This window comes from Castor canadensis, chromosome 14 (genome assembly GCF_047511655.1).
Source record: "Castor canadensis chromosome 14, mCasCan1.hap1v2, whole genome shotgun sequence".
In the NCBI taxonomy this organism is placed as follows: domain Eukaryota; kingdom Metazoa; phylum Chordata; class Mammalia; order Rodentia; family Castoridae; genus Castor; species Castor canadensis.
Genome location: NC_133399.1, coordinates 104,042,073 through 104,062,598, shown reverse-complemented (window position 1 = coordinate 104,062,598; position 20,526 = coordinate 104,042,073). Strand labels below are relative to the sequence as shown.

Below are 20,526 nucleotides of genomic sequence, written 5' to 3'. Positions count from 1 at the left end.
ACTGGAGGTGGCTGGGAAGGGAGCCCTGGGCTTGTGATGTTCAGTTTTAGTTATTTTTCATTAAATTTAAGAAATCTTCAGAGCTGGGCCTGGTGGTGCTTGGGAAACTGAGGCAGGAGAACAGTCTGGGCTGCTAGCAAGACCTTGTCTCAAAAAGTGCAAATAAAAATAACGTCTTTAGGTTGCCAGGACTCAGTGCAGACTACTTACAGTGATGTCCTGTATGGTTTTGAAAGTACTGATGTAGTGACTGTAGTGGCTGTCGTCCATTTGCTGTAGGATGGCTATCATACAAGCCACAAAGCTGCCCTGCAAAGAAGAGAAAGCACAAATCCAAGACTCCTTAGACCACCAGCTGATGGACACTGTGCAGTGATGTCTGCAGGCCCCCCAGCAGGAAGCCGGAAGCCTTCCAAAGGTTTAAAGGGTCCTATGTGCTTGGCGACTTCTGCTTGCAACACCCTCCTTTCAGGTATGAGTGAGGGAACCTGGAGGCCTTAGGCATCCCATTAGCAGTTATGATTTCTGGAACCTCTTACTTGTACTGGGATCAGCTCTCTTGCCCTTTGTGATTCTAAAAGGCACACTGTCAGGCTTTTGCCTAGCTGTGCCTCTTCTTGAAAAACCCTTCCCATATAGCTACACAGCTACTCCTTCACCTGCTTCAAGTTTCTGCCCAAATTTTATCATCTTCCCCAAGGTGATAAATTGGGGAAAATTTTGAATCACCTTATTCTGATCAGCTTAGCGTTCCCTCTAGCTTACTTTTTTATTGTCATTACTATCAGGATGTCAGTCCCTCAAAAGCAGAAGTTTCAACCGTTTAATTATTTGTGGTTTAGCTCAGTATCCAGAATAGAGCTTGGCTTGTTGAATTTTTTAAATTTATGACAGCAATTTGAGATAGTTCCTTCCTGTGTCCCCTAATTTAAATCTAACCTTAGCTTTGAGCACAATGAATAGATGCTTCATCCGAACGACAATACCACTTGGCCTTTCCACAGTTACCTCCAGTTTCAATTACTCTTTATTGGCAGTTGTTGAAGACACAGTGGATGGAACAGAAGAGGCCAGTGAAACACTGCCCACTGGAAAAGTGCACTAATCACAAGTCTACACCATTTGTCCTTTTCTTTAACTAAAGGGGAGAACATTCCAACGTGGAACAGAAAAGCCACGTTGGACCTGAGGTCTGCCTGTGATGTGGGGGCCATGTGAACTCAGTCATCCCTGTGTCCATGTGATCGCTGACACTCACAATGTGGGGAGACTGCCGGCTCATCCCGATCACTGTCCTGTTGATTCTTCGCAGCAGACGCTCCATGATCAGCTGGATGTGTGCTGCCGTGGGCCCCTGTGGGGGAAACACAGGCCGTGACACCCATTATTCCTTCTAAGTTCCCACCTCCTTCTCCAGGGGACCTCACCCAGGAGAATTCTCTCGCCTTAGCTTTCTCTATAAAGCAATCTCTTTTCCCAAAGGGAAAGATGGTGTCATGGAATAACATATCACTTTACAAAGGAATCTGTGGAGGATTCCTTTGAAGATGAATGTAGGTATGCAGGAGCAAGGGCTCCCCTAAAAACCCAGCTCTCTCTCTCTGAGCTCACCAAGGCCACAGACAATTTGAGGGACTTGTAGGTGGTACCTAGTTCTGATGTTGAACAGATGAGGAAAATCCAGGACCTTCAGTGGGGGGGAGTGGGGTGGGAAGGCAACAATACAATGCTCTTACCACCTTCTGTGTAGGGCAAAAAAGAGAAGAAATTCAAGTTGAGGGGTTTGTTGTAGAGTGAATGTTGTATCTCCTCCAGAGATACATGTTGAGGTCTTCTTACCCAATGGTATTAGAAGATGGGCTCTTTGGGGGGTAATTAAGGTTAGATGAGGTCATGAGGATGGGGCCCTGGTCTGATGGGATTAGTACCTTATAGAACAGACACTAGCTTATATGCACATGTGCACATGCTTGCTTTCTCTTTCTCTCTTGCCTCGTGTACCTGCCAAGGAAAACCGTACGAGCACAAGAGGAGATGGTGACCATCTGCAAGTTAGGAAGACAGCCCTCACCAGAACTAGACTGTGTAGGACCCTGACCTCAGACTTCCTCTGGAACTGTGAGAAAACAAATCCCTGTTGTTTAAATCACCATGTCTTTGGTGTGTTATGGAAGACTGAGCAAACCATTACAGGATTTAACATTCCTACTCTGCTGTGTGGAGCCATTATTTCACTTTCACTTTGCTTGCTGGGCTTTAGTTTTCACAGCAGCAAAAGGCAGATGATAATCATTTTCTTACAGGAATTAGCTGGGCTGCAAGACAATAGCACCTAACATGTGCATTCTTGCTTTTTCCTTCCTTCCCTTTTCTTTAGCAAGATGCTGCTCTCATTCAGCTCCAGCTTTATCAACATTCAACTTGACCTTTCAGGGCCTTTATCCATTCTTGTTTCATGATAGCTGTTTTGAAATCCCTGCTTAACTATGTCAACTCAACCACTGCTATGTACATTTTGTTAATTAATATTTTATTTATTACTTTAAAAATATTTAACTGGCAAAACTGTATAAACCAATGTGCACAACGTAATTATATATATATATATATATGTACATATGTGTGTATATATACATAATTAAGTGATGCATATATAATGTGTGACAATTACTACAATCAAATTAACACATCCATCACCACTCATGTGCTACATTATACTTCAAGAACTGATCTTCTTATAACTAAAAAGAAGTTTTCACCCTTTGACTAACATCTTCCCTGCCTCCCCAACCACAGTTCTAGTCTGTTTCTATAAGTTCAACTTTTTTGCTTCCACATATAAGTGTCTGATCCATTGCTATGTGTATTTTCATTAAAGTATTGAGTATTTGTAACATTTCTGTCCTTCTTCCCTCATTCTCTTTTCCACTTCCTTGCTTTTCATTATTCATTTTCTTGCTTCCCTTCTCTGAGAAGGAAAGTGACTCAGAAAACCTGCCTGTCCTGGAGATGCTGGCTTCACTGCTGTTTATGTAACATTTCCTTTCCATAGCCCTAACTAGGTGTGCAAGTTCTAAGTCACATTCCTGGCCTTGGAAGGGGTGTAAATCAGGTGAGTAAGGTGCCTGGGAGCCACAGATTTATACTCAGTGGGGGAGAGGGCACTTGGCTATAAACAAGCAGCACATGGATCCTCCCAGCACCAAGTCGGCTCCCTGGGGCAGGGTACACATCTCTTGTTTAAAACCACTGCCGTAGCCAATCCTAGTGCTAGGTATGAGGAGTTTAATAAGTATGTGTGAACTGAATTCATAACTCAAGGTACAGAATGATGAGAGCCTCAGAGAGATGTTAAGGGAAGTGAAGGGAGTGGCAGGGTGTGGAGGCTGGGTGGGACAGCGCCAGGAACAGCTGCACCGGGCACCACTGCAGCTGCAGGAAAGAACAAGGATGATTCCAAAACAGAGTCATGAGAAGAGGAGGGATGCTGGACTACACAAAAGGCAAGAGGACCGAATGCCAGTGATTATGGACCTGCGCCAACTGAGAAGACGGGCTAAGGGAAGACACACTGAGGAAGTTCACACATTTAAAATGATTACACAGGCTGGGGTGGAGGTACACGCCTTTTATCCCAGCACTTGGGAGTTTGAGGCAGGAAAATTAAATGATGTTAGGAAAACTGATTATGAAATTAGATCCATCTCTCATTCTGTACAAAAAATTAAACCAAAATGGACCAAAATCCTTAATGTAAGACCCAAAACTCTGAAACTGCAAAAGGAAAACATAGGAGAAACCCTTGAAGATCTAGGGTTTTCTGAATAGGCTTTTCTGAATAGGACCCCAATAGTTCAGGCAACAAGAGCAGGAATTGACAAAGGGAATTGTATTAAGGAGCTTCTGCACAGCAAAGCAAACAAGGACAAGGATCAAGAGAAATCCTACAGAATGGGAGAAAATCTTTGCCATATATTCATCAAATAAAGAATTATATCCAGAATATATAAAAAATTCCAAAAATTAAATAATAAAAGAATAGTCCATTTAATAAATTGGCAAATGAACTGAACCTACAGTTTTCAAGAGAAGTAAAAATGACTAATAAATATATGAAGAAATGCTCGACAATCTTAGCCATAAAGGTGATGCAAATCAAAACCATACTGAGACATCATCTGTCCCCAGTCAGAATGACTATCACAAAAAAAAGAACAACAAATGCCGGCAAGGAAGCAGGAGAAAAGGAACCCATACCCTGTTGTCAGGAATGTAACTTAGTGTAGCCAGTATGAAATCAGTATGGAGGGTCCTCAAAAACCTAAAAGTATAGCTACCATACGATCCAGCTGTACCAATCCTGGGCATATTCCTAAAGGAAGCTAAATCAAGATCCATGGACACCCATGTTTATTACTCACCATAGCCAAATTATGGGATCAGCCCATGCTCCCATCAACCAGTGAATGGATGAAGAAAATGTGGTGTATATACACGATGTAGTATTAATCATCCATAAAGAATGAAATTATGTAATTTACAGGAAAATGGATGGAACTAGAGATCATCACGTTAAGTGAAATGAGCCAGACCAAGAAAGAGAAATACCATCTATTCTCTCATATATAGAATTTAGATCTTAAAGAACAAATGACAGGAGTATAAAATAGGACTGGGTGGGATCCAGTGTGGGGGGAGAGTGAAAAGAGGGTGACAGGGGGATAAATATGGCTGAAGTACTTTATATACATGCATGAAAATGGAGTAATTAAATCTCTTGAAACTATTTTAAAAAGCAGGGGAGGAGAAATGAGAAAGAAATAGAGGAGGCAAACAATCAAAGTACATATATGCATGGATGGAAAACCTCTTTGTAGAGCTGGTATGCACTAATAATTTATCAAATCAAAACAAAAATCCCACCATGATCAAACTATTGCACTTACTACTTCAAGTTCCAAGGTCAATAGTTTTGAATGTCTCTTCTCATTACAGGGGATGTTATTGAAAAGAAAAAGCACAATTAAATCAAATCACAAATCTCCTTGCAGAGGAGTTAAATACACTCAAGTCATTTCTGAGGAGTACTTCAGGAAGAAGGTGGCAGAGATGGTTATGCCCATATCTATGTATCTATACCTGTATCTGCTGTCTATCTGTCTGTCTTTAAAAAATCAGAAGGGGAAGAGATGTAGGAGGCCATCTAGAACAGATCCTATTACTGAATAGGAAACTGAGGCGCTGAGGATTCACCTGAGGACAAGTTGCTGCCTTGGTCACACTGGGACTAGAAATCAAACACCCACACCCTGATTCGTCTGTTTCCAATTAACTTTAGATAACAGATGGGTGCTTCCTAGAACACTGGGACCCTGGCCAGCCCAAAGCACCTTGTTTACTGCTGCCAGACGCATAGGGCTTAGAATTTGGTTCTACTACTTTAAATATTTACTGAGTCATAAGGGTGACTTTAAATGAAATGTTGTTTATGACATAGCCGGTCACATTTGATTATTTGCTGCAAAAGCTTTGGTTAGGAATCAAATCGCTAATCACAACAGTCCTTGGGAAAGTTTACTCCATTTTATAATGAGTCTAGGGACACATTTAAGAAACAAAAGGTGGGGGGAGGATCACCTATTTTGACTAAATATCAAATCCATGCTGCAAACAGCAAGTGGGCTCCAGAGGCTCTGAACACAGTGCGGGGGGCGGCGATGAGGTCAGGGAAGAGCTGGAGAAAGCCATAATATTCTCGCTTGCTTCTGAGGCTGGAGTGGCAGAAATGCAGAAGTGCCCGTGGGAATGAAGTAGGTGATGGCCAAACTGGGGACCTGGACAGGTGAGCTAAGGGAAAAGGTGTGAGTATTCTCCACATCCTTGGCGTAACTGAATTTAAAGATACTGCTAAGAGGGTTCGAGCAAGGCCTGTACTGGTGGCTCACGCCTATAATCCTAGATACTTGGGAGGTAGAGATCAGGAGGATCATGGTTCAAAGCCAGCCTGGGCAAATAGTTTTTGGGACTGAACCTCAAAAATACCTAATGCAAAACAGGGCTGACAGAATGGCTCAAGTGGTGGAGCACTTGCCTAGTGAGTGTGAGGCCTTGAGTTCAAACCCTAGTACCACACACACACACACACACACACACACACACACACACACACGAGGGTTTGAGCAAAAATGAAGAGTGATTCCGGGTTCCTCAGGCATCCTGTGGCATACAGCCATCGTGGGATGCAGACTGCAGGCTGGGATTAGATGCCTTTTCTTCTGGGCCCTCGACCAGTCAACTGAACACATTCTGCAATGTTCTCCAGCCTCTCCTGCGGGGCCTGCACAGGCCTGTGGGCTGAATTATCTAAAGGAAGTGGTAAATTCAGATGGGTTCAGCCCCATGTTTTCAGGGGCATTTGGGGGCTACATCACAGAGAAGAGGCACACTAAGAAAACGTAATTTCCGCCAGGCTCTAGAGAAAGCAACAGTGTCAGAGAGGATGAATATAAAAAGAAACACAGGAATATCGCCAACAGAGTCATGCACGAGGATGGAGGGCAGAGGTTTCTGGGGAAAAAGTTTCCATGGTCTCAGCAAATGTACAAGTTCTTAAGAGCATGCACAGGTCTCTAAATGGCAGGGCAACCAGGCAAGCTGGGAAAACCAGCCAGCAGAGGCCCCAGAGGTAAGCTGACTTCGACTGGACCTGGACTTGCCAAGGAGGTTCTGGTGTGCCTACGCACCTCTAAAATGAGCACAGCTTGCTCCAGTGCCCAGGTTCTAACCTGCCCAGGCAGGAGACCGAGGAGTCTCTCCTGCGGAGTGCTGAGGCACCTGCTCAGGCACGTGCGCCTGGAGGATGACTCCACTCACCACATCCTTCCTGTCCAGCACCTCGAGGATATTGCTCAGCAGCTGTGAGCTGGCCTCATGGTCAGGCTTGCTTGAGTGGTCGTCCAGTTGGCCACTGAGCTGGTCCGTCAGCAGCGGCAGCAGCACATCTCTGCATTCTGAGGAAGAAAACATAGACACTCACAAATGGCAGGGCCAGCTGTGGAACAGCCAGCCATTCTGCAGCTCTCTGCCTGTCCCCAAAGCTCCCTTTAACAGCACAGCAGAATGCAGGCCCTCCAGGGATCACATGGTTTTAGGCATGGAAGTTTGGCCTTGCCCCTGGATTAAACACACTAAGGTATACACCTACCACAGGAAACTGTGAGGATTTAGCACAATGCTTACTTTTTTTTTTTTTTTTTTCAGTGCCGGGGATGGAACTCAGGGCCTCTCACATACCTAGCAAGCATTCTACCACTGAGCTACAACCCCAGCCCTTACAATGAAATGTATATATTATTTAGCAATTTTTCCAGTTTATCTGTTTTTTTATGTTTGTAGTGCTGGGGATTGAACCCACAGCCTTACACATGCTAAGCATGCACTCTACCACTGAGCTACACCTCCAACCCTTCTTTAGCTTTTTAAAATGCCAAATAAAAACTAAGCAAGCCCTGTGCACTATTCCAGCTCTTTGGGAGGTAGAAGGATTGCAATCCAAGGGTGGTCAGAGCAAAAGTATAAGTCACTGTCTAAATAAACAGACTAAAGCAAAAAGGGCTGGTGGAGTGGCTTCAAGTAGTAGAATGCCTGCCTAGCAAGTGTGAGGCCCTGAGTTCAAAACATAGTAATGGTAAAAAAAAAATTCTTTTCACCTGATGGAGAAAATGTATTATAAAATTCCTGTGGACACTGATTTCTAGTACACTCTGTCACGTCTGTGCAGGCACATGGCTTGTGAAAAGGAGAATGACTTACTGTGTCCTCCTACTGGGATCTTCTCTATGACAACATATTATGAGTCTGGGTTCTCTGGACCCTATAGGAGTGACCATCAGCAGAGACCCTACCTCTCCTAAGCAAAGCTATGTGCTTGCTCTTGTCCCCCACCACCCCGTTGTTGCTGTCTTTTTGGTATCTCTGAAGCAGAGTTAACTGTGGCACAGGATGAAAAACATTCACTGGCTTTCTTAAGGCACTAGCACTACCTCCAACGATGTGCTTAGGGACATTTGAAATTCCACATCACAAATTAATGGGGTCAGAAAATATTAGAGACAAAAGATACTGACATCAGCTGGTTCCTGTCCTTCTTTCCATAGAAACAGAAGCTGAGACTTAGAGGAGGGCACGCATCTGTGTGGCAGTCCCTAACCAGCCATGGAGGCCTCTCCCACTAACAATGCACTCAACTTTTCTGACTTCCGGGGACGCTGCTGGACTGATGGTTTAATACGAGGACGGACACCCTCTGGGACTCCCTCACCTGGTGGTGGAGTTTCCATAGCTGCTCCACACTAGCAAGGCTTGGGATTATAAGGAGGACCACAGGCGTTACCTCCTGCTCATGTCAGCTTAGGACAGGAGCACAGAGATGACATGTTTGACTCTGCTTACAAAATGAAAGTATTTTATCAGCAGCAGTTTCCTTTCCCAGGCGAACACTGGTCATCAGGTTCTGTCAGCCTCTAAAACAAAGCCCCGATTGACATGTTGGCTGGTTTCCCTCCTGAAAATACTTCTATCAGGGTCACCTTCCAGCTACTGGTGTGGACCATGGAATGGAGAGAGAAGCCCAGAATCAGCACTTCTGAGGCAGCTCGGGGGATCTGCACATAGCTACACGCCACACACCTGTCCCTGGTTTGTGAATTTATGCACTAAGTGTAGGTCAAAGAGGAACTTGCCTGTCATTTTCTGCAATTCCTCTTTTGAGGACAAAGTTCTCTAAATAGTGAATCAGCTTGCTGATTAAAAATAAGACATATGATTTTGCTCTCTTAGTAACTATGAGAAATGTGAAACTGATTTGGCTTCTTTTTTTTTTTCTTCAGGCACTGTGGTTTGAACTCATGGCCTTATGCTTGCTAGGCAGGGCTCTACCACATGAACGACACACCCAGCTATTTTTGCTTTAGTTATTCTTCATAAAGGGTCTTGAGCTTTTCCCTGGGGTCAGGGACCACAATTCTCCTACATATGCCTATGTCATATCTGGAATTACAGACATGTACCACCATGCATGGCTTATTATTTGAGGCAGGGTCTCACTAACTTTTTGCTCATGCTGGCCTCAAACCATGATTTTCCTGATCTCTGCCTCTTGAGAAGCTAGGATTATAGGCATAAGCCACCATGTCCAGCTTGACTTCGGCTCCTTGTTTGTTTTGGCTGTCCTTGGGTTTGAACTCAGGTCCTCACACTTGCTAGGCAGGCACTCTATCACTTGAGCCACTCAGCCAGCCCTTGACTTCAGCTTCTTAAAATTGGTTTCTCTGTAGGTTCTTACGTATTTAACAAACTGGTAAGGACATTATTGGCATTAAAAAAAAAATAACCACAGCCGGGCACTGGTGGCTCAGGCCTATGATCCTAGCTACTCAGGAGGCAGAGATTAGGAGGATTGTGGTTCAAAGCCAGCTGGGCAAATAGTTTGGGACATCCTGTCTCAAAAATACCTAACGCACAAAAGGACTAGTGGAGTGGCTGAAGTGGTAGAGTGCCTGCTTAGTAAGCATGAGGCCTTGGGTTCAAACCCCAGTACCAACAAAAAAAGAAAAAAAAAAAGCTAGGCATGGTGGCTCACAACTGTAATCCTAGCTACTAGCTACTCAGGAGGCAGCGATTAGGAGGACTGAGGTTGGAGGCCAGCCTGGGGAAAAAGTTTGTAAGTCCCATCTCAACTAATATGAAGCTGGGTGTGGGGCATATGCACGTCATCCCAGCTCCATGGGAAGCACAAATAGGACTGTGGGCCAGGCTAGTCTGAGTATAAAGTGAGAGTCTAACTCAAAAATAACCAAGGGGGTTAAAAAAAATGGGGGGAAGGTAGGGGCTAGTGGAGTGGCTCAAGTGGTAGAGCACCTGCCTAGCAAGTGGGAAATCTTAGCTCAACCCACAGTACCATCAAAAACAAACAAACAAACCCCTCAACAAACAAACAAGCAAACAGAAAAACAAGACAAGTAAGTGTTGACTGCGTTTAGGAGGCAGCAGTTCCTGGGGTGACTTACCTGCCTGTTGGAAGAGACTACTCTCTACTATCTTGGTCATGCAGTTAAGCTTCTGCCTGACTAACTGGTTGTCAGGAATGCTCTGAATGAATTTGCAGAACAGCATGCTGGAAGAGAAACCCCAGGGTCAGTGTGTTAATTCTGCTGAGCCAAAGGCACCATGACAATTTCCTCCATGCTGAAAACTCCCAGCTGACTTGACCGCTGGGGGTGTTACCAGGGCCTGAACCCCTGCTCCCTAGAGACTGCCTCAGAGCTGTTGCCCTGGCTGCTCAACCACTGCCACCCACCATCGCCCTCCAGGCCTGCCCCAACACTCAGCTTCTGTAGAAGGTCTTTCGTGTTTGTGGCTAACTTCACTCCGGTGTGGACTACAGCTGCCTCCATGTTCTTGGGGTGTTGTGTGTAGGGCTGGAAGTGTGTGACCATGTACTTTCTTCTGCAGTTCATTTTCTGTCTGCAGGCCTTGTTTCCCCAGAGAAAGTGCAACCTCTCTCAAGGGCAAGCTTTGTGGGCTCTTTGACACCCTCCCCAGAACTGAGCACAAAAAAGCGTTTCTTCAGTACTTGTTAGAGCACAAAGCATTGGGGAGCCACCCAGACCTCACCCAGCAGGGGGCTGCTTCTCTGTTAAGACTCAAGATACAAATGGTTGCTGCTAGTTACCTGAGCTCTGCAGGATCAAACACCAGTTTGACGTCATTAATGATGCTGGGGAGGTACTTCAAAGCTGCCCCCTGTAAGAACCGCACCAGAGGCAAAGTCAGTTGCCAAGCAAGACAAAAACAGAGCTGGCTGCTGATCCCAGGAGAAAACCCCCCTCAGAGGTCCTCACAAGGAGGAGGAAAGCTGATGGGGATGAACCTGACTCCTAAAGCCTCTGTCTTCACAACCAGCAGGCACTATCCATGTGGAATTCATTCTTCTAGCAAAGGAGGTGATTGATTTCTTAGACTCTCCCTCACAAAGTTACCAGAAAGAGCAAAGACTAGAAGTTCAAAACTGAAGACTTCAGGGTTAGGTATCTCACATTCTAGAAAAGCTGCTTGTGACCAGGATGATGGTGGTGGTGTACTTCTAGGAGGAGGGAGAGGACTAAAATAGAAAATTGTCACCTATAACGGCATGGGGAGCAGTTTGCTAAAATCAGAAGGTCAAACAGGGGTTACAACAACTATACTAGGGATGTCTAAACAGGTAGCCTCCGTCTTGCACACAGACACTGAAAACAGAAATGTATCTAACAGTTAAAATGTAGGATTTTCCCTTTATTTCTATTCTGTTTTTGTTTTGTGGTGCTGGGGATAGCACCCAGGGCCATATGCATAAAAGGTACTTTGTCTACCCGACAGTGTCCCTGACACTGAGCTACACTCCCAGCCCTCTTTGTCCTTTACTTCTGTAAGTCCTACTAAAATTCACAAGCTATCCATGACTCATGATTCACTTTGCTCCTCCCCCACCACAGTCAGTTCTGCTATCCAGAACATCTTCACCCATGGCCTTATAAGTTACCCATGCTAACCTTGATCTTGACAGCTTCCTCCAGAGGCCTGTCCATTAGTGTATTGAAAGCAAGAAATAACTGCCGAATTGAGTTATTAAATTCATCTCCATCTTCGCTTTGACCATAAAATCTTAACAGGAAAAGGAGAAAAAACAGTTGGATTTTCCATCTTTAAAAGAAATTTTAAAATAGACTGTGCCTTCAATAAAGCAACACTGAGGTCAGTGCCTTGTTGGTCACCACCTCAAATTATGCAAACATATCTCATAGGGTACACCCTAAAATGTTTCCCAGGGACTAAAAAGACAACGCCACCTAGACAAGAGCAGGTGAAGGTGTCCTAACAAAGGGCTCTCCAGCTGCCCCGTGAACATCTCTGGAGGGCCCCAAGCCCAGGGATGTGTGGCCTTCTCTTCTAGTGGTTTATGGGCATTTCCAGCAAAAAGAAGAACAACAGAAAGTCACTGTGCCTAATGTAGCAGGTGCGCCCTGTGTGCCCACCTTCCTTGGCCCACTAGCAGAAGTCTGACAGATAGGAGCCTCCCACAGAAAATGTCCCTGACACAGCACATTTGCCACTCCCTCTCCTGCGTATCACTCCTTTCCTCCTTCCTCCCTCCACCACCTCACCCTTGTTATTCTTGCTCACCCCAATTATCACAATTATTATTGTCTCTCATCAAGCCTTGATCATTTTTGTGAGCCGAGGTTCCAGACAATAGGTAGAGAAGCTTCTTGGCACAAATGGGTTCTGATCCCAGCCCAGCCTACAGAACTAGAGAGCATCCACTCTACCCATTGTACTGCCAGGTAGCTGCTGGCCTGCTCTCCCACAAGGGTCTTCAACTTCCTGCACACGCACTTGCTTTGATTAAAGTACTCTACTTCTCTTCATAACATCTACCATTGACTCAGAAGCTGGTTCTTTCTCCTAAGTACAAATCAAGAGGTCTATGGCCAATTTATCAGAAATCCAAAAGTTCTAAATGGTAGCACCCATGCTTAATCATTGAGGGGCAGCTTTGCCATCAGCTGGTCATGAGGAGGCACAGGGAATTCAGAATTTTATGTATACACTCAAACACATATATTTACTTTTTCTCCTCCATTCATTCATACACATTGGTACCTCAATCTGAAAATGCAAAATCCGAAATGGTCCAAAATCCAAAACATGACACCACAAGTGGAAAATTCCACACCTAACTTCATGTAATGGGTTGCAATCAAAATGCAGGTACACTAAAAATATTGTATAAAATTATCTTCCGACTATGTGCATAAGGTATAGATGAATCACAAATAAATTAGCTTGTATTTAGAGTTTGATCCCATCCCCCAAATACCTCATTATATATATACAAATATTCCCAAATCTAATTTTAAAAAGTCTGAAATCTAAACCACTTTTGGTCTCAACGTGTACCTTACACAGTACCCACAGGGTATGAACTCCACTGAGAAATTATTCAATTGTAGGGTAATTGTAATTCCCAATTCATTCACTTGGCAGAACTAGAAAAGAACTTTTCTTGAAAGTTAGCTCCCAGAGTATCTCAAAATTAACATAGCTAAACCAGAACTCACTTGACTTTCCTGCTCAACTCTCAGCACTCTGAGTTTTAGCAAACAGCACTATTACTCAGCCCAAACCTCAAGATAATCTATGGTCCTCCCTCTCTCATTGCCCCACAAATTCAGTAACCAGTCCAATTAGCTCTATCTCCCTCATCAGTCCACTCTCTCTGTTCTGCATCTAAGACAGAGCCACCATGTCTCACACAGAGCCTCTGGTGTTCACTCTCAGCCTTCTATAATCCATCTTCCATCCAGGAAATGAGCATTTAAAATGTAAGCCAGATTTTATTACTCCGCTGAATGAAATCCCCCAATGCCTTCCACCTAACTCAGAAGACCTGAGCTCCTTACTTGCCATAGGAAGCTGCCTCCCTAGAGCTCATCACCAAGCAAGACTTCCAGGGAGGGGCACATTTAGCCACTGTAGTCCTCCTGACATTACTGCTTTAGAATTTTGCTGGTGCAAAAGGACCGCCCATAGACCTTCTCCAGTGGGCTCATAACCCACTTCCATCTTCAGTCCTGAAAGACAGCTCTGAAAGACAGCAACTCCATGACCAGCTGCACATGGAGCTAGGCACAAGTGTGAGGAGTAAGGGAACCCACATGGAGCAGCAGTGATGGATACACATCTCACTACAGTGACCGTTACCTCAAGTACAGCACACGGGACTGGATGATGAACCTAAACAAGTACTTCAGGGCTTTCAAGGCAGCAAAGAGCAACTCTGTCTTGCTTGCATCATCTGCATTTGCCACATAGAAGTTCAGTACCTTGGAGAGTTTCCTTAAAAGGGGAGAAAGAAAAATGAATGCATGGGCAATGTGGTGCGCTGAGGCTTGGACGATGCTACCTACTAGGCAACGTGGCACACAGGGAAGTAGAAGGTGTAACTCTCATTATGCCCTCTAGAATACGACCTGAGCAGGTAAACTCACTCTTCTGCAACGTAGTTTGCTTATCTGCAGTCTAGGTTTGGAACTTTCTTTCTGCTGTAAGGTTCCTTTCCCTTTTGTGGGATTCAAAAGAAGGATCAAGAAATGAAAGATTTTCTGGGTGCCAGTGGCTCATGCCTGTAATCCTAGTTACTTGAGAGTCTGAGATTGGGAGGATCATGGTTGAGACCAGCTCAGGCAAATAGTTCTTGAGACCCCCATCTCCAAAATAACCAGAGCAAAATAGACTAGAGGTCTATTTGTGCCTGCTTTGCAAGCACAAATCCCTGAATTCAAACTCCAATCCCACCAAAAAAAAAAAAAAAGAGAGAGAGAAAGGGTTGAAGGGATTCAAATTATGAGGGTGTTTTAATCTCTGCCATGTAAGGCAGACATCTTCAGATGGTCCTGTGAAGAGATGAGGCCTACTTAAGGCAGTCACTATAGAGCTAATCCCTTCCACTTAGTCCTGCCCTTTAATGATCCAAAAGTATGGCACCAGATGGAAACTTTACTGAGTGTGGAAGTGGAGCTCAATCTGACTCTCTAGAACATCCCTGGTTCTGATCATGTAGACAGACAAAAGTCTTCTGGGATTTTAGAGTGCTCTTCATGTCTGTCTAGTCTTTTGACTATGGATAGTCTTGATCTCATGCTAAATCAGACTTTTGAGGGTACTGGTATTTCAAGCTTTCCTTTAGGGAATCTGAGTTTTTCTAAAATTAGCACAAAATCCAAAGGAAACATGTAGAATTAATTGAGTGTTCTAAATAATCCAGGCAGATAAGTGAAGTCTTTGCAAATTGACTGAGTGCTTTATGGTGGGTACGTGTAGCTTGCAGGTGTTAAATGGGTGCTCTCAGGCAGGTGTATGACATTCTGACTTTGGACTCTGTGTTCCTCACTTGCTTCCTTGTCTGTGTGTTGCTCTGTGGTCTTGTTTCCTTGGCCTTTGAAAGTTCACTTAGGAGCTGGGTGTGGTGGTACACACCTGTGATCCCCACATGTGGGATTTAGGCAGAAAGACTGTGAATCAAAGTTCACCTGGAAGGTCTCATCTGCCGCAGTGTAATTAGGATCCAGAGTAGCAGGATTTCCTTGCTTGTAGCTGAAAGTGCTGGGAAGAAATAACTCTACTGATGGCCTATCTGCTGCCTCCCCAATTACAAGCATCAGGGTAGCTTGTGACTATGCTCCATGACACCTCCTTTGTGTAACTTGTATTTCTGTACCTTCATGCTTGTTTAGTTTAAAAAAGAACACCAGGGATCAATGATCTGATCTGACACATCAACCAGCAGCAATCGACATGATCTCACATAAGCTATTGTCTAAAAGATTGTTTACCTGTCCTAGCTACACTCCTGTCACTGTTTATTGCATCGTTCTGCACAGTAACTCAAATGCAAAGGGGGAGAGGGGGTGACAGGCCATATACAACACCATGGTGAGCTGAGCACCCCAGGGAGAAGCCAGAATGAACACAAGTTTTTTCCCCTCAGGGGTTCACAAGGAAGAGGGCTACTCTACAGAAAAGGTAGAAACCACTCCTTGTTAGGTAAATGAAAGAAAAACCAAATCTTCTCATATCCTATGAGTAACTGATTCCACAAAGCACTTGTGGATCAGGGTTGAGGGCATGACCTGTTTTCTGACAGACTTGGTCTCACTGGATTCACTACTTGACTCTCTTGGTCTCTGCCTCATGTCCATCTCACTGACATTCAATTCCTAAGATTCTGAGTTTGGTCACCTGTCCTAGATTCTGCTCCTAACTAGCTTCAAATCCTCACTGTATGTTCTGGATTGTTGAAGAAACACAGCCTTATCCAGAAGGAAGGGCCTGAACCTGACACCTTCTCCAGGGGTAGAACAGTCAGACGGTTCCCTCTTTCTACCAGGATACTTAGAACCAAGTCCTGCACTCACGGGTACATTTACTGCATGTGGGGTACTCTCATTTCTCAAACATCCAGCCCAAGGAGTACAAGCCCAACAACTCACCATCACATTGTCCCCTTGAGTTATACTTACACATATGCCAGAGTGGCACTGAAGTGCTTGTAAATGTAGGTCTCAAGTACAGGATGAAAATGCTGGAACTTGAGGTCTCCTATCAGGGAAATGATAAATACCTGCCAAAGGAGGACAGTATCGATAGCAGCACTGCACAGCCCAGGCACTGGCCACAGCTGGATTTTAACAACTGGGTATCTTTTTTCTCTTCATCATTTGTGTGGCATTTCTACTCTACCATTCCAGAGCTAGGTCAAGTCTTAGGGTTTACATCTATTTTACATGAAGAGAAAGAAATGATTGTGCTCGAGGTCAAGGAATAACGATTACAGATAAACCAATACAAGCCAGCACCCACAGCCTCAAGGAGCTACTGTCTCAAACAGAATCAGTGCACAGGTGACATAAGTCAGGGAGGAAAATGGGGCAGGAAGAAGAGGACACTGATAGGGGCTTTCCATGGGAAATATAAACTCTCACCATGGTGATAGCTAATGAAGCATCCCATGACATTTTTCTCCTTTGTGTGAATGTCAGAGCCTGCAATTATTTGAACCTCACCAAAGTTTGGTCTCCCAATTCCCGCCTTGTATGTTACTTATTATTGGCTACTGGGTATGTAATGTACGAATAACCACACTGCGCTTACATAAGATAAAGGTGTGCAAAGGCAGAAATACTTGGCACTTCTATACACACCCATGGCCAGCTACAGTGTCCCGCAGGGATCTGGCTCCAGAGCTGGTTCCATGGTATGCCTAACCATAGTATGTTTCCCAGCAAAGAGAGATGAACTTGATGGGGTTCATCTTAGCCAGGTGACTTCCTCTCTTCATCTGAGTTTTCATGCCCTGACCACTAATTGAACTTCCAGTTTCTCTGAGCTGACAAATGAGTCACAGCTGCAATCCACCTTCTCCTCAACTGCACCATGAAGGTAAAGTCTTGCTCTGAACGTCCAGCCACCAATGAGGAAGCCAGGCCTGGCTTGAGTGTGCTAAGCTTCCCCTCTACTGCCTCTGCTTTCCCAGATTCTGATCATCATTAATCCCTATTTTGATTTCAGTTCTTAGAATGGGCTATACGTTTAGGTACTTGGTGTTAGCCAGGCACCAGTGGCTTAAGCCTGAAATCCTACCTATTCAGATGTGGAGATCATGAGGATCAAGATTCCATCTCAGCCAGAGGGAAAAGTTCACAAGACCTCATCTCAACAGAAAAAGCTGGGTGTGTTGGAGCATGCCAGTCATCCCAGCTACTATGGGAAGCATAAATAGGAGGATGGCAGTTCAGGCCAGTCTGAGTAACAAAAACCAAGAACCCATCTCAAAAGTAACCAGAGCAAAAAAGAGTTGGAGACGAGGCTCAAGCATCACCACATCTGCCTAGCAAGCATGAAGCCCACAGTTCAAACACCAGTACCACCAAAAATAAAAATTTAAAAAAATTACTCTGTGACAAATTCAACTCTCTCCTAGGTTGCATGTAGTAACTAAAGGCACTAAGATTCATCTCTGACTTGTGAATCTGCCTCCCTTGCAAAAGCAGTTAAGGGCACCACATCCACACCAAGAAATAACCTTTGTTAAGGGCACCTCCTAGGTTTGAAATGAACAACGGGAAAGTGAGTCAAAGTGTTTAGTGGTCTCTAACGTACTGAAGCCCCTCATTTTTCCATGTGGAAAAAAGTGAGCTCTAACAGAAAAAAAAGAAATAGGGGCTGGAATATAAGTCATTTGTTTCTAATACTTCTGGGAATTTAGCCTAAAGAAATAATCAGACACGAATACAAATAATTATGCAGGAGGATATTCATAGCAATCACTTACAACAGTGAAATACTGAAAACTACACAGCTGTAAGAACACTAGTTAACAGGTTGAACTGCTTACCAGTGCATCAAACACCAGGAAGTCATACGTTTCATTGTCAGACATTTCCATCATTATGTTAAAAAGAGCATCTAGTGTGTCTTGCAAAAACTGAAGACAAGAAAAACGGAAGTTACTTTGGCACTTTCGCTGGACTCCACACTGCAGAAATTCAGGAACAATTAGGTTCCCACAGAATTGGTTTAAAAATATCATTTTATAAAACATTGGCACACGTACTTAGCCATATAGATAACAAGTCTCATATTTACTGTGGTTGGTTTAATTGAAAACACTGAACTAATGACACAGTAGGAATATTCCCAGCTATGAAGATGCAGACATACCTTCACAATCTCTCCTCCATCCACCTCCATTAGCTTCTTTAGGTTGTGTTTAATGTTCTGGGAGTTGGAACGCCAATTTAACAAGCCTAGCAGGTCAACTGGGAAGAAGAACCACAAGCCATGATTAGAAGGAGAAATCCAGACCATTTTAAGACATGGCTACAGAACTCAACAGCAAAGAGAAGTGTCTGAGGAGTACCTCCTATGTTCTCCAATTTACTCTCTCATTTAAGCCAGAGAAAACATGTGATCTCTTCCATTCTTCAAAGAAAAAAAAATAACTACTAATGCACAAGAACATAAAACAACCTCCCACTAGAATTCACATTTATCTAGTAATGATATCAGATTCTTAAAAAGTACTCACAGCCAGGCACCAGTGGCTCACACCACTGGAGGCAGAGATCAGGGGGATCTCGGTTCAAAGCCAGCCCGGCCAAGTGTGCTTGAAACCCTATCTTGAAAGTACCTAACACAAAACGGGCTGGTGGAGTGGCTCAAGGTGTAGGACTTGAGTTCAAGCCCCAGTACTGCCAAAAAAAAAAAAGGCACCATCTATGTCTGGGAGAATTCAGAGGGAAAGAGCAATACACATATGTGCATTAATTCACCTCACCATCACGACCACACTGCAGAGATTTCATTCTTCCATTGTTTTAGATGAGGAAACTTGAGATTTTATAACATTAAATTATTTGTGTTAGGTCACACAACTGCTGAGGGGAGGTAGGAATGGAATTTAAAGCTTTATCTGATTCCAAAAGCCATTCTACCATCCCCAGAGTTCTTCATAGAAATAAAGAAATAAGCAATTCACATGGAATGATTACATTTACATGAAGCAAGAAATATGTGAAACGAAATAACACATACATTCTTAAGGATACAAACATGGCAAAACTATAAAAAAATAAAGGGAATAACAATCCCAAAATTTAGGGTAGCGATTACTTTTTAGGGTAGAAAAAGGGACCACATAATTAAAAAAAAAAAGGAAATATGAAGAAAACCCATTAGCATTGGAGCCATAAATACTTGTTTTCAAAGTCCACACTCATTACTTAGAAGCTCAAGAATATTTTCCCATTTTAAGATTCAATTACCTGATCGATAATAAATTGACGGTGACTGGCACTCTCAGTGTCTGTAAATCCCAGGGTGTTGGAGATGAAAAGGAGACACTGAGTGTGCATCACCTGGAACCAGGCCTGACACTGCAGGGACCTGAGCTCCCCTCTCCCTTTCCTGGAACAGAAATCTATACTCAGCCTCCATCTGAACCAAGCAACAAATGATCCCAACAAATGAGCCTGTTCTAGTCTTTAAAAACTAATGCAATCAGTCAATGAAAAAGGGCTGCTGACCATCAGCCTGAGTCAGGGTCCTCAGTAAGAATGCGTGGAGCCTGCACTGGTGTGAGGACTGCTGTCTTCTGTCCAGTAACCACCCCCAGAGCTGACAGCTCATTACTGTTCATCAGCTTTTTCTTTCTCAGAGTAAGCTTAATTGGTTCTTCATAATTTCCACTGAATCAGGAGAAAAGGGAATGCAAAGAACCCCTTAGAAAGAACACCCTGTTTGCTCACATGCCTCTGCAGAGTCTCCATCTTCCCTACTCCCCTCTCCTTCCATACCCTTCTAACTCAGGTGGGGCTTGTCTTTGTAGACTTTTGGGATCAGATATTCCATAAGACCTTTCCTTTGAATGCTGAGATCAGTATTTCTGAAATATAAACACCAGGAATGGGGATGACAACAAAGCAAAGCGTACAATGTCTGACGAGCCGTTCTGTGACGGCAGAAATAGGGACTGTGCTATCTGGTCACCAGCTTCATGACACTGCACACTGGAAATGTGACCAGTGCCACTAAACCACTGATTCATAACTTAAATTTTTAAAAATTTAAATTGACAAAAATTCTATCTGTACTGCACAAAACATAATGTTTTGACATACGTCCTCACTGCAGAATGGGTAAATCAAGTTCATTAACATATACAATACTTTGTATCTTTTTGTGGCAGGAACACCTACAATCTACTTGTAGCCAATTTTTAAGCATACAATATATTATTTCCTATAGTCAATGATCTAAATAGATCTTGTGAACTGTCTTGCTGAAGTTTTGTATCCTCTGACCAATATTTCCTTGATCCCTCCATCTTTTTGTTTTAATTAACTTAAATTTTACAATCTACACATG

At 43.8% G+C, this 20,526-nt stretch overlaps 1 protein-coding gene across 3 annotated transcripts in view; it reads right to left on the bottom strand.

Moving 5' to 3' along the window:
* The window catches only part of Dock5 (dedicator of cytokinesis 5), a 180,777-nt gene that overhangs the window by 46,961 nt on the left and 113,290 nt on the right, over window positions 1-20,526 (bottom strand). For all 3 annotated transcript variants that reach the window (XR_012441570.1, XM_074055185.1, XM_074055186.1), the window contains exons 19-28: window positions 18,322-18,419; window positions 17,996-18,085; window positions 16,122-16,222; window positions 13,804-13,938; window positions 11,592-11,703; window positions 10,733-10,803; window positions 10,068-10,174; window positions 6,874-7,010; window positions 1,259-1,354; window positions 211-309 (exon numbers count right to left, since the gene is read on the bottom strand). Coding sequence is in view for 2 of the 3 variants with exons in the window: in XM_074055185.1 (XP_073911286.1) it covers window positions 211-309; window positions 1,259-1,354; window positions 6,874-7,010; window positions 10,068-10,174; window positions 10,733-10,803; window positions 11,592-11,703; window positions 13,804-13,938; window positions 16,122-16,222; window positions 17,996-18,085; window positions 18,322-18,419 (1,046 nt within the window). In the remaining variant the exon portion in view is untranslated. The remainder of the gene's footprint in view (window positions 1-210; window positions 310-1,258; window positions 1,355-6,873; window positions 7,011-10,067; window positions 10,175-10,732; window positions 10,804-11,591; window positions 11,704-13,803; window positions 13,939-16,121; window positions 16,223-17,995; window positions 18,086-18,321; window positions 18,420-20,526) is intronic.